General features: G+C 39.0%; 1 protein-coding gene across 1 annotated transcript in view; it reads left to right on the top strand.

The window, feature by feature from the left end:
• LOC109927146 (disks large-associated protein 2) overlaps window positions 1-12301 on the top strand; it is a 127658-nt gene extending 115357 nt beyond the window's left edge. Inside the window, exons 9-10 of the mRNA XM_048612953.1 lie at window positions 2147-2299; window positions 10096-12301. Coding sequence (XP_048468910.1) covers window positions 2147-2299; window positions 10096-10314 — 372 coding nt within the window. The 3' untranslated portion in view covers window positions 10315-12301. The remainder of the gene's footprint in view (window positions 1-2146; window positions 2300-10095) is intronic.
• The last annotated feature ends 6402 nt before the right edge of the window (window positions 12302-18703 follow it).

The following is an 18703-nucleotide window of genomic DNA, read 5'->3' as shown; positions in this document are numbered from 1 at the left end:
CCCTTCAGTCCAACTCATTCATGCCGACTGGACGTCCTAAATTAATCTAGTCCCATTTGCCGGCATTTGGCCCAAATCTCTCTAAACCCTTCCTGTCCATATACCCATCCAGATGCCTTCTAAATGGTGTAATTGTACCAGCCTCCATCACTTCTTCTGGAAGCTTGTTCCAAACACGCACCACCCTCTGTGTGAAAAGTTTGCCCCTCAGGTCCCTTTCACATCTTTCCTCTCTCACTTTAAATCTATCCCCTCTAGTTTTGGACGCCCCTACCCTGGGGAAAAGACGTGGCTGTTCACCCTATTCTTTCACCCTATTATTTTATAAACCTCTATAAGATCAACCCTCAGCCTCCGACACTCCAGGGAAAATAGTCCCAGCCTGTTCAGCCTCTCCTATAGCTCAAACTCTCTAACCTGGCAACATCCCTGTAAATCTTTTCTGAACCCATTCAAGTTTCACAACATCTTTCCTGTAGCAGGGTGACCAGAATTGAGGAAAAACCATTAGGTAGTCTAATGAGATAAGGTTCTTTTCTTAAACAAGACGTAGTATTTGCTTGATCACAGCTCGGTAAAAAATAACACTAATATGTTAGATACTGTTACAAAGACTTTGAGGAAGACCCAGGGAGTACGTCTTACTCCTTTAAGATCCTGAGTTCTCCCCACTAAGTCCAAATGATGTTATCAAGTAGTTGGTGCTTAAGGCATTCTTCAGCATTAACCCTTTCAGACCCTTACTCCATTACACAACACCCTTTTTGGCAACAGGCCACCCCAACCTTTGGAAAGGTCAGTAATTGAACTGTGAAGGTTGGGAAAGTTGCAGGAATGCAGTGCCATCTGCCTGGTCACTATTTTAATCTTTCCCCAGCACTATTGCCTGCCAAGGTTAAAATCATCGGCTAAAGGATATGCAAGGACCATGTCTGTGCATTGTGATAGTTTTGAATTTAGAATTTATTTTCCCATTTGCACCATTTTTTTCAGAATAGACACATTGCTGCTGAATTTTCCCAGCTTTGGACTGTTTTCTGCACCATTGCATCGTATCCAATGGCTTAATTTTAAAAAAGGTCGATAAGCAGGTCACCTCTACTTTTGCCCAAACCTTTTCAGAATTCACTTGTTCCCCCCCCCCCCCGCCCCGTCACTTCCCCCCTTAGCAATCACCCTCCTTGGCCACCTTCACAAGCCTGAAAATATCGTCCCATTCTCTGTACAGACACTTGGATAAAATTTGTTTTTAATTTCATAATTAGAAATAATAGGGAAATCTGAGCATGAATTGATTGCTTTAATCCAGAAACCATTGCGTTCAATCTTATAACCAACTGACCTCAGCAAAGCAAGCAGGAGCACTCTCCAGATCAGTTTCAATAGCTTCAGGCAAGGGGAATAAAAAATATATCAAGTGATAATGGACCCTGTTGGAAAGTACCATAATGTGGATGTTGAGTAGGAACAGTGGGAAGATAATTGTCACTGTCAGCAGGAGAAATGGCAGGCAGTGATCTGGCAAACTTTCTAATGACCTCCCCCACTGATGTGAAAATTATCCCCATGATGTTCCAAAGAGGCAAAAGTCCTGCTTACATTCACGGCCTTGCCTGAAAGAGCAAGGATAGTTACTTGAACATGGTGCTTGATGTTTATCCATGTCCCAATAAATGCGTGATTTGTTTCTTCAGGACAGGGAGGTGAAAACACAAATTAATAAACTGTTTTTTTCCTGAACACCACCACTTGCATACTTCTCTTCAGTTCTCACACCCCCATCCTGACTTGGAAATATATTGCCAATTCTTTCAGTATAGCTAGGTCAAAATTTTGGAACTCCATCTCTAACAGCACGTGCGCCTCCTACATCACATGAGCTGCAGTGGTTCAAGAGGGCAGCTCACCACTATCTCGTCAAAGGCAATTAGGGATAGGCAATAAATTCTGACTGATTCAGTGATGCTTACATCCGTTGAACAAATAAATAAAAATTAAAAGCAACTCCATCCCCCTATACGCCCACAAAATAATTGGCAGGGCTTTCAGGATCAGGATTCAACAATGGGACATCTTGCTTCATCGATGTTCTTATTTATAAGTTGTAATTGTAATTTCTTTCTTGTTGCCTACTTTGTGCTCTCAGGATCCGAATGCTTTTCCTTTGCCTACGTCCCAGGATCTTGCAGGATTCTGGGATCTCTTGCAGCTGTCGGTTGAAGATGTGACTTTGAAGTTTGATGAGCTTTTGCAGATAAAAGCCAATAATTGGAAATTGCTAGAAGCTTCAGACAGAAAGGTAGGCCCGCACATGTCCACCAACATTCACTATTGTGCTGTTCTCAGTTTTTTGCTTTTTTTTACTGAATTTTTAAGTGGTCATGAAAGTACTTTTGATGAGAAAATTCTATAACCACATTGTTAACGTTCATCATGAATTTGCTTTTAAATTGAAACCATAGTTGTAAGACAGCTTTTGGTTAAAGCTTGCACCTTGTCGTAAGGGAATAACAGAACAATGCTTAGAGAGAAAATGAGATGGGATATATGTGCCTTGTGTCATGTACCCCTGAATGAGTATAATATCTAGCAGTGTGAAATTACCATAAAGAGCAATATCTCCACTCTGAAAAAAGGAGAGGTTTGTTTTAAAACAGTTAAAAATGGAAAATACTACAGGCATTAAACAACAATGTTTAATGGTGCTTCACATGAAGATCAACAACAATTGTAATGCTGCTCCATGCAAGGATATATCTCAAAAATACCTTACATTAAGTAACACAAGATAGTTTACAACCCAACAGGGTAAAGGAAAACGGAGAGCATGAGCATGAGGGGATCAATAATGCGATTGAAGAGTCGGATTTTGAGGAAGCTTTCAAACGAGAAGAGGAAAATTCGATTGAATAAGTATTGAAGCTCCGGAGAGGGCAAATCTTTAGGTGTGGAATGAGCACTAGCCATTGGTACAACAGAGGGAATGAGATACAAAAAGAAACCAATGAGAGAGATGATGAAGGGGAATACAGGAGTATAAAGCAAAAAGTGGATCACCTAAGCAGGGGAAAGGAAAGTTATATTAGGATTTGGAAGAAAGGATAATAAATTTGAAGTTAGCTCACTGAACTATATTGTTCCATTGGGGCTTGCACAGAATGGTGGTGGTGGATGAAAATGTATTTCATCGGATGCTAGGTATCAGTTAGGTGAAGACCGTTCCTTTCTCCTGAAGAAGACACTTTTTATCCAAATTCCATTTCACGGTCCCACATTGACTGAGATTATCAACCCATTCCTCTCCTCCAGCTCAGTCTTTATACATTTCAAACACATTGCCATTTCTCCCTGTGCTCATTTTTTTAATTGACTACCATCCAATATCAAATGTTTCTTTACTTGCTGAAGTTATAGAATATTTTAACTTGCTCTTAAATGTCTCTGCACCACCAGAATCTTCTGGTCAGTTTCTGCCCCACCCACAACATTGATAGCACATTTTCAAATTTCCCAGTGACCTTGTTATACTTTCTTTATCCTCCTGTATCGCTGCACTATCTTTGACACTGTCAGCTACTTGCCTCAAGCGATCACCTTGGTTGTGTTCTATTTCGGTTGTGTTCTATTTCTGTTGTGTTATGATACTGCATCATAAGAGGAGCTGTTAAAACTATTTTTCTATCCATACACTTACATACTACCATAGGAACTGATATCGTGATCATGATTTCACTTTTGGAACGTTTGCTGATGACATCTGCCTCTACATTTCCATCCCTTCATTAATCCTGTATCTGTTCTTACCATCTCCAACTATCTGACAATAAGATCTTGATGATCTAAAAAAAAACTCTTCAGTTTAATTTTTGCCACACTAATGCCAGTTCTCCTGGGTTGCTACAAACATTTAACATATCACAGCATCTTCCTTTCTCATTGCTTCAAGAGTTTAATCCAGAGGTTCACAATCTTAAAAGTTGAGCTCAGATTCCTCCCCTGTTTTCTTTCTGTTTTACTGCTTCTGGGCTGCCTGTCTCTTTTGTTGAAACCTTAATACTTGCTTTTATTTTCATTGCTTTCATTGTTGGTACCCTTGCTTCTACCATTCATTGTGTACTACCTGGTTCGTGGAAAGTAAAGATTGTAAAATTATGGATGCGCTACACACGCTAATCACATCTGCATTTGTATTTGACCAGGTACCTCCACAATCAGAACCAATAGGCAGTAGTGACATTAATTAAATATTTTGCAATAATATTTAAAACGAAGATTCATCATTTTTGAACTGCAAGCCTATGGCACTTAATGTTTCCACAAATGCTCGTTCAATTTCACTGAGTAGTTGAGAATAGAGTTCATTCCTTAGTACAGCAAGGAGTAAGAATAGGAATTGATAACACAGGTACAGAGCAATGCAGCTTAAACTCAGGGAGTCATGGTACCAACCAAGAAGGGAGAAAAGGAACAGCATGGCAGAGAGATATTTATTTGGCATGAAGCCATGCTGGAGGGTATAGTTAATTTAGCTCATTTATGCATACAGAATATTGTTATTAACTATAAGCTTATGCCAAAAAAAAATGACCCAGAGAATGTATTATTGCAATATTATGAACCACTTGACTTGGACAAAAGAAAGATTGGCACAAAGCTAGATAATCACATTTACCTGTAAAGAGCTTCAGGCATTCTCATTACTACAGATGTGGATTGTGATAATGGTGAGGTGAGTAATTTTGCTTCATTTGACTTTGTACCAAAAGCATTTAATTGAATAATTGAAAATGTTACTGGCAGTTCAGGATTGTAATTACATAGATTCAGTGGTAGTATTAAAATTACAGTTAGAAGATGGGGAATGATGAATTAATATTGAAATCATTTTCAGAAAGTGGTTTCAAGCAATTTGAAGGCTGGGTCCCTTAGTCAGATAGCTAAATTTGCTTAATGCTTTACAGTGTTCTGAGCAATCAACTAACTCAAATTTCGAATTTAATGTCGACCTTGCTCTTCATGCACCTTTTCTGCAGCGAAATATTGTATTCCTCATTCTGTTCTATTATCCTAATGCACCTTGTATGGTGTGATCTGCCTGTACTACATGCAAAGCAAAACTTTTCACTGCACCTAGGTACATGTGATGATAATAAATCAAATTAAATCAACTGATGGCGAGTCAATAGTTCTGTCCTGTCCAATTGATACCTGATTCATTGAGCCAAGCATCAGAAGCACACTGTGAGCTCCTGATACAGCTGCCCACCCAAACAATCATAGAGGTGTAATTAAAGGAGAACCAAATTTTAGTGGCTCCTCAGGACACTTGATAATGGGGGTTCATGTCACTTCTATAATGAATTCAACCTGTATGCCCTGACTGTTCAAGAGGTTATTGCTGTGCATTATGAAATTAGCCTATTCTGAGGAGGACCTGAGTAATTCAAATTGTGCAGTCTCCCGGTAAAGACCTATGAAACATTCAGTCCTGTCACTGGGCTGTGGGGAAGCTCATGTGAAGGACAAATGCAAACAACGAAACAGGGCTTAAGCCATACTCATATCCCCAGTATGACCCATACCACATATCACATACCACAAGACACTGTAACACATTTAATAGTTGAAAGTCTTCACGTAACTAATGGAGAGTTTTAACTAGCTTGGCGTGTTGACATTATTACAGGACAGGTTCTTGTTAGCACTGTATACATATACAGTGAAAAGCCATTTTCCCAGAGCAGCAATGAGCTACCATAGTGGAAGACATTTGCATTTTATTGAGTTTTGAAGGAATTTGATTCAAATATTCTTCACTGCTTAATTTCAAAACAGAAATGGGAACTTATTTTAGCTCCAAAAGGCAGGGCAGTTTGTTGATGTGTAAATTAATCAGAACATTGGGGGAGTATCTTAGATTTAACAAAATTGTTAATTATTTAAAACAATTTTAGCTAATCTTTCAAAGTAACAAGCCTATGTGAGTGGGAAGTTTGGATTTGGATAGACAGAGAGAGAGCTAGAGAGAGATCCACACCCAGGACTTGGATAATTCAAACAACAAATAGGTGCAAAAGAAAAGTCAGGGTATAGGAATGAATCACAGAAAAGTCAGAGTGGGTTCTGTTACAGAAATAACCCAACGCCCCAAGATATTGACATCTACAATCATTGTGTCTGTGAATTTGACTGATTAGTTCTCAGCTATGTATTCAGTCATTTTGTCACGATACCAGCTAATTGGGAACATTGAACAAGTCATTTCCGAAAGTGAGGCCTGACTTGATAGACAATGAACTTTATTTACTATGGTGGTCAGTCACTGAACATATTCACAAGGGGCTTCAATGTACTTTTAAAAAAATATCAACATTTCTTACACAAATGAAAAAAAAGGACAAATTGTGTTACTCTCTAAATCACCTGATGAACAACTGTCCATTCCTCAATGAGGTGATCTCAATTTCCCCATTATCACTTTGCCTTTTAGGTGATAACATCCAGGTCCTGATATATTGGTCCTTATTCAATTTCTAAGTAGGCCGCTTAATATAAGTCTTTCAACTTAGGATACATCTTTTGAATTTCTATTAATGAAGATGGACTAAACATGACAGCCTTATTCACTTTATATTCCTCCTTTTTCTTCTTAAGTTTTGAAAATAGTGTCAGATAACTGAATTTACATGTCATCTCTGCTTTGTGTAGACTCTTCCGCTTCCTGTTTAATTCTATGGGCCTAAGATCCAGTCACAGCACAGACTGGAAACAATCCAAAATGTTGCTCCTGTACCATAGCTGTTTCTTTTACTTTCAATGTTTATTCCAACGCCCTCATTGAGACTATTATTTTTGAACTTCCAGTTTATTCCTTCAGATAATAATTACTCCTAAGCAATTAATTTTACTATCTCAAATGCACCCCCTCCACTTACCATGTTACTCTTTAATTCAATCCTACACAATGAGATCAGTTTGTAACCTCTGTATTCCACCAGTTAATGTTTTTTCCTTCACTGCCCCATCTAAAAGACAAATTGTGTCATCAACAACTGACTTGCTCCAGTGTCTATCTATAACTTTATTGGTTTACCACCTTATTTAAAAAAAAAATAAGTACTCTACCTTTGAGACAAGCTATTCAGAACCTCCTGTAGTCTGGTTCTCTTTATCAATAATCAAGAAAGAATTTTTTTGACTATCCTGGGCCATCTCTCCTCTCTCATAGGTCCTGAGGAAATACACTTCACATGTAGCTCTGCTACACTTTTAATACCCATTTCCTTTCCTGATGGATTCTTTTGGTGTTCCTAATACTGCAATAGGAGTCCATTTAATTTTCTGCAGTTAGCTTTAGTATGACTAATCTCATTATAATGGAAGCTTGTTATGTTCTCTCTATTACTTTTACGTTCTCGCCTTTCTCCTTTAATATTTTGGTGTATTTTTGTTTGTTCCCGAAAAGTAATATCTTTTCCATCCCTAGATTTTCTTATCCTCCTCTATTTTGTTAAACATTTTGCTGGAGTTACTGTGAACCAAATTCTTTTATTTTTATTTTGTCCAAATAAAGCGTGTAATGTGTACAAATAAAGTATGTTTTGTTTCAAGTTGAGTAGTTTGACCAGTCGAATTGCATCTGGAACACTGCCTTACACTTACCTTTAAAATAAGAAAAAGTTAGGGTCTAGACTATCTTCTTAATATATTTTGAGGGGGTTTAATCTGGTCTATAACATTCTTAATGCTCATAATATAGAAATAAGAAAAAAGCTATACATAATTCCTGTACTTTAAAACCTAACTTTCCAAATAATAATAATGTAATCTTCATCACATTTCATTTAATCGTCTTTCAATATCCTTGTTGATTAATTTGAATTAGGAGCATAGAAACTTGGGAATTACAACACTAAACAAGACCAAAGTTCATCTCACCTACATTATACCATCATGGGAGCCCATAATGAAGATGTTGACTCACAAGAGTCATTAGACTATATAATGTGAATTAAACCCCAATGACAGAAAGTTTTAGAAATCAAAAATGCAAAGTTGCTTTTATGTTCCAAACATACTGCACTTAATCTACATCACATATTACTCATGTATCTAAACAGCAAATTTCATGGTAGTATAGAAATTAGCTTGCTAATGAGAACACGTGGGGAAAGCTAGTTGTTTATGAAGCAGTGTAAGCTTAGTTTTAACATTTTTCATGGACTGATTTCATTTTTGATTCATATGTACTATTGCCACTGATCATAATGAATGGGATAACATTTTCTCAACCCATAAAATCATATTTTTTGCTTTACTCAGTGTATAAATCACCTTCTCTTTACCACCATGATATGCTATAGTCTCATTTGTAGGCAGCCTCAATTTGTCACCCTACAAATGAACATTTACTCACTGGAATCTGGGATCAAACAGGTGATAGAAGTTCATAGAATCCCTACAGTGTAGAAACAGGCCCTTCAGCCCAACAAGTCCAAACTGACCCACAGAGGATCCAACCCAGACCCATCCCCTTAATCTACACATCCCTGAACACAACATGCAATTTAGCACAGCCAAACCACCTAACCTGCACATCTTTGGACTGTGGGAGGAAACCGGAGCACCTGGAGGAAACCCACACAGACATGGGGAGAATGTGCAAACTCCACACAGACAGTCACCCAAGGGTGGAATTGAACCCAGGTCCCTGGCGCTGTGAGGCAGCAGTGCTAACCACTGAGCCACTGTGCCACCCTTGTGTTATGAAGATGTGTTGGAGTTTAAGACATGTCCACACAAAGCACATGTTGAACAACAAAGGTGGTGATCATCCACACTCATGCTGGCAGTTCATTTTTATCATTGAAGTATAAGTTGACCCCACACTTTGGAGGGATTTTTCAAGGCTTCAAAAACCAACTTATTCACCAATATCAACAGTAGTTTCTTGTTAGTTTGTTTGTATTGTCTTATTCAATATATGCCCCACTACTAGTTTTAGCCAAAATGCATCTGCATCATGGTATAATATTTACTGTCTTTTAGACAAAATAGGAAAAGATAGTGGATATCCTGTTATGGTTTCTATTCCAATGTAAAGGAATTACTATTAGTCCCAAGGCTTATTAACCGAACAGTTAACTTCGGGTAAAGGTTTTAAACAAGTGATGCTGTGGTCCCAGATGAATTTATTACTGGACAGGTCAGTTCCCAGACTGAACCAAGCTTTTTAAATTTTTTAAAAAATATTTAATTAGGTGACCTTTCTCTGAAACACAAGCATGCAAAGTTGCACATCTGTTTTTAACCCTAAAGCAGAGAAACTGTTTTATACATCTAACTTCAACCAGGAAACCTGTGAACTGAAAAGCTCTCCCCAGCTGTGATGTTTCCATGAAGTCTATTCCTACAAACTGAAATGAGGTTAATACTTTCAATGTTTATTCTGTCCACTGGTAAAACTCTCCCAATGCAAATAAGTTCACATTAGCACCATCCATCATACTGGTCTCAAAAAGCCGTGGCAACAGAAATACTGACAAGTTAATCATTAAACCCCCTCCACCCCGTACACACAAAACCAAAACACAAACTCTAAAATAAATAAAATATTTACACATAACCCACTTATAGCACAGTATAAATTAAGCTTCCTTACTATCATAGACAACAAATGTACACTTTATTAAAACCACAAATTCAGCCTGTAGGCTCTGTGGATCTTGCTGAACTGGTTGAAAACAGAAGGAATCCTGCAATCATGCTCAGTAAAATTTGGCAAAGCTAAAGGTGTCCCAGATCCATCACGTTTCGCCTTTATAAAATACTTTGTTGAAAGTGCCCGTGTATGGGTGTCAGAAAGGGGCAGGGGCCATTTTAGATGTGATGGTCAATGGCATATCTAAGTGCAATTGGGGAGATGCTGGAGTGCAAGCAGCACATGTGTAATCTTGCTGCAGCATGGGTTAGTACTTCGAGGAGTGAAAATGTTTGCTAAGAATGAAGATAAGGCCATTTTGAGGAGGTGAAAATGAAGAAGTAAGCAGATAACTGTACTTTAGTGATTCGTTAAACAACTGTTTTTGTTAATAGGATGAAGTGAAGATCCCCCCTCCTATACCAAAGAAACCGTCGAAGGCAAGGTTACCTGCAGCGCGGGAGAAATCATTGGAACTTGCAGACAGACGCAGGCAGGAAGCAAGAAAACGACTAATGGCTGCCAAGCGAGCAGCTTCATATCGGCAAAACTCTGCCACAGAAAGTGCAGATAGCATCGAAATCTACATCCCTGAAGCCCAAACGAGGCTTTGAAATTGCACAGTGCCATTTGGCAGGAACATTGTCTTTAACTTCAACTTTACTTCTTATGTACAAGGGATGACAAAGCCAGGCCAAGGGCATATTTGAATCCTGCTGTCTGGTCTCAGCACTAGCAAGCATTAACATTCCTCTTGTGTTCTTTTATGTTGTCACGGTGGACCAATTATATTTTCTTCTGTTTTTAAATGAAGCTGCAGTCTAATATATTTTGTGCACAAATTCTTTATAATGCATCTGAGTGAAAGAACGACATGAAGAGAGTTCTGGTCTGACTCAAGAAGCATGCTGCTGTAAGCACCCCGCTGTCATTTGTACTCATTTTTTAACTTTTGTTTCATTAGGAAACTGCACTTCACCAGGACAAAATGCCAGACCTATGAGTCCGTGAAAGTTTCATCCTTCAATTTCACTGGAATTATCTTTCCAATCTGATACTTACCAGTGGCTTATTCTTGATGTGATACATTTTATTGAGGCATTGTGACTGTTGTTAAATTTGTCACTGGTCTTAGAAAGTAGATTTTTTGTTTGAATAGAATAAGATTTACACACAAAACTGTGAGAATTCCAAAAATCTGAACCTGCAAGGGAAATGGTCTAGAAAGTGCTGAGTTCAGTCAGCATTTGAAATTATTCGACTCCCCAGCGATTTCAAGTTGTCCATTACAATGAACCATTGGTACTGGGAATTGGGCGGTGCAATTAATGTATCCCTTTCCTATGGGGACATGGATACAGCCAAGCTGAACAGGATGAAACACTCCCCTCAACATCCCCAACCTGTCCTTCTGTACAAAAGAATGTGGTATTACTGACACAAATACACAAGCAGAACAACAGAAGTGCCAAATGTAAAAAGTATCTCCTCTCTCTCTCTCTTTCTGTATGTCTGTCTGTCTCTTTCTGAAATGGCTGTAAGAGGCCTACATAGAATAAGTTTTATACAGCGTGGTTGGGTTTTCAGTAAGCAGGACCCACAGTACAAAACCTTGCCCATACCATGGCATTCACATCTGCTTAAGTAGAATTCTGAGTTGGTGTGAAAAGGAAAACATTGCTGTAGTGCATCTGGGTACGCCCTTCAGTGGTCACGATTCAGACCAGTTGTTGGAAGGATGTCGAGGGAGGCTTGTGTTCCAACTTCCTGTTTGTGTATTTAACCTGGGGACTGAATAATACTGACAGTGAGTGGAAACAAAGAGGAAATATATTCACTTCTGTCACATTGGCCATTGCTCATCCCAAGTGCACAAATCAACAATAGCTAATGTCACTTTTGAAAAATAGTATCACCCCCAAATTTGCTGGTGAAACCCACAGGACACTGGACAGTAGCACTGAGAATTAAAAATGAGGAATTATTGGTTTGTGAAATTGGGAAAAGGAAATATACCAAAAGGCATTGGGAAAATTATTGAGTGCAAGCGCTCAAACCATGAAAGAATTGATCAGAGGTCCAAACTGCTGAAGGAACAATGTATTCATGGGAACTGGTGGCAAGAACACTTGCAGCTAAAGAGATTGTAAAAACTTTTTAAGTTGTGTTTGCATGGTAAGGTAGCACTGACTTGCTGGGATGCGTTAACACGAAAAATGTCTAATATGCAATAGGCTATGTAATGGCAAGACAAATGGGCTACATTCAACGGGAACGATTGCACAGTATTTGGTGACCCTACAATAACAAGAGGATTATGGTATTAACCAGCATGATAAGCAGGTTGCATTCATACATTGTAAATTCCAATTCTAGAAGGCAAGTCATGGGAGGCGTGGTGGCAGAGAATTTGCAAGGGTCCTTATCACTGAGACTGCTACAATTTTAACAAGATAATATTCCTATTTGGTGGTTATCACTGCGACAAAGATTCATATCAGTGAAACTGATTTATATTAAAGTCTTTCAGAGAACAGTGCAAGTCTTGTCTGTATTAGAGACCTTCAGTTGATGTTTCTTCTCTTCTGACTGCTGTTTTTGTACATCTGAAGTTGGCACTGGCCAATATATATACAGTATATAAAGAATTCTGCCAATACAGAGTCTTTGAACATTTCTTACACATATATACTGTAGAGGTACGCTTGAAGGATCTTATTGCAGGTTTATTTTCCAATGTGCAGGTTTAACACTATCATATCCCTGGATTATTTATGCACAAGTTGCTGACATATCAGGTTAATAATTGAGTTCCGAACAACATGTGTTGCAAATACTTGGGCAGTATCTGTGGACAGCAAAACATAAAGTTTCAGACCAGTAGCCCTTCAACTGAACATACCTGGAATTTTCTAATTCCATTCCTCTTTCTGCAGATGCTACTTCAACTTCTGAACATTTCCAGCATTTTGTTGTTTTTCTAAATTTCCAGCATTTGCAGTATAGTGGAGTTTCCCAGTTTTAAATCTAAATGAATAATACAACAGATTCCAAACTTTGTTGACATTCCAACATCTCGCAGCCAATTTATCAACTGGCTTGGAGCCTAGAAAAATGCGAAATGCAGTTTCTTTACTAAGAGACTGGAAAAATTTGTTTTTTCTTTATTCATTCACGGGATGAGGGAGTCGCTGGCTAGGCAGCACCTATTGCCAATCCCAGTTGCCCAGAGGGCAGTTGAGAGTCAACCACATTGCAGTGGGTCTGGAGTCACATGTAGGCCAGACCAGGAAAGGATGGCTGTTTCCTTCCCTAAAAGACATTAGTCAACCAGATGGGCTTTTCCGATAATCGGCGACAGAGTCATGGTTATTCCTAGATTCCTAATTGCCGATATTTTTTATTGAATTCAGATTCCACCATCTGCCTAGGCGGAATTCAAACCTGACACGTTATCTTGGTCTTGGGATTTACAGGCCAGCGATAATACCATTAGGTCATTGCTGCACCCCCAAATACGTTGAATTACGAATGGAAAATGCAGAAAATATTCAGCAGGTCTCACAGCATTTGTGGAGAGAGAAGGAGGATTGATGTTTCTGGTCTAAGGCCTTTCTTCAGAACTGAAATAATAACAGGTTTTAAGTAAGTGTAAAGGCAGGGAAAGGGAAATGAGTGGAAAGAACAATAGGGCAGATCCCTCAAAGGATGGAGGCAGGAGAAATTAGAATACAATTGCCACAAGGCCAAAGTTGATGATAATGGGTCAAATAAAGAAAGAATAGCTGGGGTGAGATGAGTTGTGAATAGAAATACCAGAACCATCACCAGTAGCTGCCATGAAAATAACACAGGGCCAGAGATTATGATCGGAAATTGCTGAACTGTGTTGAGCCCGGAAGGCTGTAAAGTGTCTCTTTGAAAGATGAGGGGCTGTTCTTCCAGCTTATGTTGCTGTTCATTGAACACTGTATGTAACTAAGAACAGAGAGATCTCAGTGGGAATGAAGCAGAAAATTACAATAACAGGCAACAATAAACTCACAGTCATGCTTGCGGATTAAAACTGAAGGGTTTCTCAAAGTACTCAATCTGTATTTTGTATTCCCGTGGCAGTAAAGCCTGCATTGTGTGCAGTGAGTACTGAATGTTACATTGAAAGAAATACAAATAAATTGCTGCTTCACCAGGAAGCTATGTTCAAGGTTTCTGGGTGATGGGTAGGACAGAGGTAAAAGGTCAGGTGTTTCAACTTGCATGCAAAGTACTATTGAAAAGGGAATGCATATGATGGGGGAATGGATCATTGGAGTGGATGGAATGGTCCTTATGGAATGCTGAAAGGAGAGTGTGAGGTAATACTTGGTAGTGACATTACATTAGAGATAGTGAAAGATGATCCATTGAAAGTGGGGTGGGCTGGGTTGCGAGGTGAGGACAAGGAGAACTCATTCTTGGATCTGAGAGGGAGGGGAAGCAGTGAGTAGAACTGCACGGATATGGAATGGACATAGTTGAGGACCATATTAACCCCAGTGAGCAGAATCTTTGGATGAGGAATAGGGAAGATCTATCAGAAGAAATTTAGAAACTGGTGTTTTCAAAACACATGCCTCATACTGAGAAACATGAAGACTTGAATAGAGTCCTTATTGAAGTCAAGTGTGAGGGATTGTTGTAAAGGTAGCTAAGGGAATAAGTCAGTTTATGATCAATATTCAGCAATAGTCTATCCTTGCACATGGAGATGGAGAAGTCAAGGAAAGGAAGAGACGAGTCAAAGATGACCCATGTGAAGGTGAGAGTAAGACAAAAAGTTACATCTTTAAAAAATCATTTTAATTGGAGGAAATGAAAACAGTCAAATGAGAATCTGTAAAATGTGAAAAAGTTTCAGCCAGCAGGAGACTGATGACAGCTGGTACTGAACAAAACCCCTAGGAAGAATTTTTAAAATGTCCTTGTGGGAGATGAATATTTAGAGAGATTGGGTGTCTATGCTGAAGAGAAGATGGTAAGCACCACGACACTAGAAATCGTGAAAGAGCCCCAGGGCATGGGAGGAGTTGCAGATGTTGGACAAGAGGAGATAAAATAAAATTGAGAAAGTAAGAAGTCAGTTCCAAGTAGGAATGAACAGGATGAAACAATGACCATTACAGCAATCCTGTTAGTGAAACATTTAGAAGCAGACTCTGCTATGAGAAACTGTAAGTTTGGAGGCTGTGGAGAAGTTTCGACAGATGTTAAAACTGATTGGAAATGATAGCTTGATATTGGCTGCTGAGAGATATCAGAGAGTTGACATTCAACCTTTGTTAATTAGAAGCCAATAGACCAAGTAACTGTGCCACATTTGTCAGCAGGTGGGATGACAATATTAGGGACCAACCTGAGAGAACCGAGTGCTGTGAGTTGTAGCTTAGAGAGAGGGAGGGGAGCATAAAAGTTGAGCTGGGCTCATAACATCAGTTCTCAACCTAAAGTTGGGAGGCCAGAGTGAGGAAACCAGTTAGAATGAGCTTTCTGAAGATAAAAGGTCCTTTGGATGTGGGGAAGATTTCTGGTCAACTAAGTGAACACAGAGGCAAGGATGGTGGAAGAAGAGCTCAAGTGGTACGCCACATTCAAATTGCAGTGTGATAGAATCATTAGCAGATTAAACTCTGGACCAATTGTTTGGTTTCAATAGAAGGCAACTTCAGACTGGATGGTGAAAATTCAACATAGGTGAGAATGGAAAAATGGTGGGGTCAAAGCAACAAGAGGGACATTAGCATGAGATGTTAAAACTTTGATCTTTGAAACCAGAATGGAAGAACATAATGCTTTTAGTTAAAACACCAGATGAAAAGTATAAAAATTGATCTGTGGACCAGGATGTCTCTAAAGGAGAGTGAGTTGGTACTGATAGTGAGCTTGAGGGCATGCATGGGGTGGTGCATGGCATTGAGCATGGCCCTCAGGAAGCAGCAAGAGCAGTGGTGTGAATATCTTGGAGAAATCTGTAAAATTAGTAATCTGAAGTGTGATTCTTGGTAGTTCAGTTACAATCATGTGGAGTATGGTCAAAATTGAGGCTCTTACTATGGAAATAGGTGTGATTATGAAAGTAAGTTCTGGATGGATTTGCAAACAGGTGAAGAGAAGCAGAAAATGATGACAATGACAAAGGTAAAACAGCAACAGCGATCCTGCCAGAGCTCAGAGCAGAGGTACATCAAAGTGGACAATCCCTGAAAGAAGCTGATGTGAGTTAATTATTAATACAAAAACAACGAATTTCGAATATCCATGTTTCCCTATTTATGTGCTATATTCAAGGCAGCAGGCAAAGGAACTGAATGCAACTCCTTCAAGGGGTCTGTAACATTTTTGTCAAAATATTTACTTCCAAACTGAACTCAGCTTTAAAAAAACAACATAGAATTGTTTTGAATGTTAAACATCTTTACACTATACAGCCTGTGTGATGTAATGACATTCAAAGTTAGGTGTGTCAAAATCTGACAGATTTGACCTTTTTAAAGTAACTATTTTGACAAATTGCACAATTGATTAATGCCTTACATTATTCATCACTCTTTTAAGACTTTTCCCTTTCTTCTTTCTTATGTCAATGTTTGTTCTGGTTCTTTACTGTTGACGTAATGTGCTACTTAAAAAACAACTACCCAGCCCTATTTCTAGACAGCGTCTAAGTTAAAAATACATTCGACGTTTAATTATTGTACTGAAGCTATGAATCAGTATGATGCATTTGGAGCAAATAGTTTTTGCATAACGTAAAAAGATAATTGCTGTTAACATAAATTATGACTTGAATTCAGATTTAAAGTGAATATAAAATGTACCCAGCGGACGGCTTAAATTAAGGATGGCTATCTTATGCTGGAATATTGAAATTTTAAAAATATTATTATCGATATTGAAAGCAGAGGTTGGAATTCAGTCAATGTATTTAATTCACTGCATTTAAGAAGTAAAATTTGCTGAATATTTTGTTTTCGTTCATTCATGCAATATGGGTATGACTGACTAGGCCAGCATTTAATGTCCATCTCTAAATGCCCTGAATTGCAGTCCTTCAGATGTAGGGACACCCTCAGTGCTATTGGGAAGTACATACAGTGAATATCAAGATGTGCACAGTAAGTGTTACAGTAGAAGTGTTGACTGTCTGACTGTTTATTAAACACAGAAGAACAAGGATTAAAGATCAACTCTTCAGCTGCAGATGGAAAAGCAGCCATAATGAAATGTCGTATTGAATCAAATCAATCTGATCTGTAGGCAAAGCAGACAGGCTCGGAATGTCAACTCATGATTTTTTCATATCTTTTCGTATCATGTCTTCTAAATGTGGTTTCTGTTTACTCATTGCACGTGGCATTGCTGTCAAGGCTGGCATTTGTGGTCACCCCCTAACTGCTCTTGAGAACATGGCTGTCAGTCTATTTGAACCAGGACAGTCCATATGCTGAAGAAACTCCCACACTTGTTAGATAAGGAGTTCCAGGATTTGACCAATCAACTGTGAAGGACTGGTCTGATATATGGCCAGGATGGAGGGAAACGTACATGCAATGGAGTTCCAATGTATTTTCTGCCAGTGTATTTAATAGGCGACAGATGTTCTGATTTTGTTATACTGTTGAGGGCCCATTGAAAGGGCCTTCTTGAGGCACAGAGGTATTGTACCTACCCCTGGACTGGGTGGCCTGGGTACAAGTGCCACCTGCTCCAGAGGTGTATAATAGCATCTCTGAACAGGCTGATTCAAAAAATAGTTTATTTTTTTAAACAAAGCCACTGAAGGTTGTTTAAATGCATTTTTTAGGTGGTACGCACTGCAGTTGCAGTACACTAATGATGGTGGAAGTGAACATTTTCAGTGATATATAGGATGCCAGTAAGTGGGCTGCATTGTCTTGGATGCTGATGAAGTTCATGGGGATTGCAGGAGCTGCACTAACCCAAGCAAGTGGGAGATATTCCATCACCCTTTTGAATTGTGGCTCGGAGAAGGTGGACAAGGCTTAAGGAGTTAGGAAATCTCCATAAATTCCTAATCTCTGACATGCTCTTGTAGTCTAGTCCGGCTGAGTTTCTGTGGTAATCCCCAGGATGTTGATGGTGGATGATATGATGCAATAATTTCATTAAACTCTCTCCATTGCCTGACATTCATAAGGCAAGAATGTGACTGGAACATGCAAGTTATGATGTTCTAATGCATCAGCGGCAACAGTCGTTTTAAGTTGTAGAATTTCAAAGGTGTCTGAATGTTGTACAGATGGGCTGCTTCATTTTCTGAAGAATAATGAATAGAACTAAGCACTTTGCAATCAACAGCAAACATCACCCACTTCTGATCATATGATGGAGGAAAGATCATTGATGAAACATCTGAAGACAATTGAATCTAAGACACTACCCCGAAGAATTCTTGGGTGGCTGAGATAATTGACCTTCAATAACCACAGCAATCTTCCTTTGTGCTGGATGTGACTACAATCAGTAGAATGTTTACCCCAACTCCTATTGGTTTCATTGTTAATAGGGTTCCTTGGTGGCACGTCTAGTTACATCCTGCCTTGATGTCAAGGACAGTCACTTTTACCTCACCTCCCCTCTGTCTCAAATTCAGCTCTTTAACATATATTTGGACCAAAGTTGTAATTAAATCTGGCACTGAACTTTCCTTAGAGATTGGGTTTTGAGCTATCACAACACAGCACTCTTTTAAATAAGATCAAGATAAGTAGAAATTCTTTTCTATCCATCCTATGAAACTGATCAGCTTGTATACAGGCAATGCAGCAAAACCTTGACTTAAAATAACATCCTCCGCACACCATTCCATTCCACAGAACAGGAATGGTAGGCAGGCTGTTTGAAGAATACATAATAGAGCCAGAGATAACAAGGTGTAGAGCTGGATGAACACAGCAGGCCAAGCAGCATCAGAGGAGCAGGAAAGCTGACGTTTCGGGCCTACAC

The sequence above is a fragment of the Rhincodon typus genome, chromosome 27 (assembly GCF_021869965.1).
Source record: "Rhincodon typus isolate 14 chromosome 27, sRhiTyp1.1, whole genome shotgun sequence".
NCBI lineage: Eukaryota > Metazoa > Chordata > Chondrichthyes > Orectolobiformes > Rhincodontidae > Rhincodon > Rhincodon typus.
Note: the sequence above shows the minus strand (reverse complement) of the source record. Positions and strands in the feature narration are given on the sequence as shown.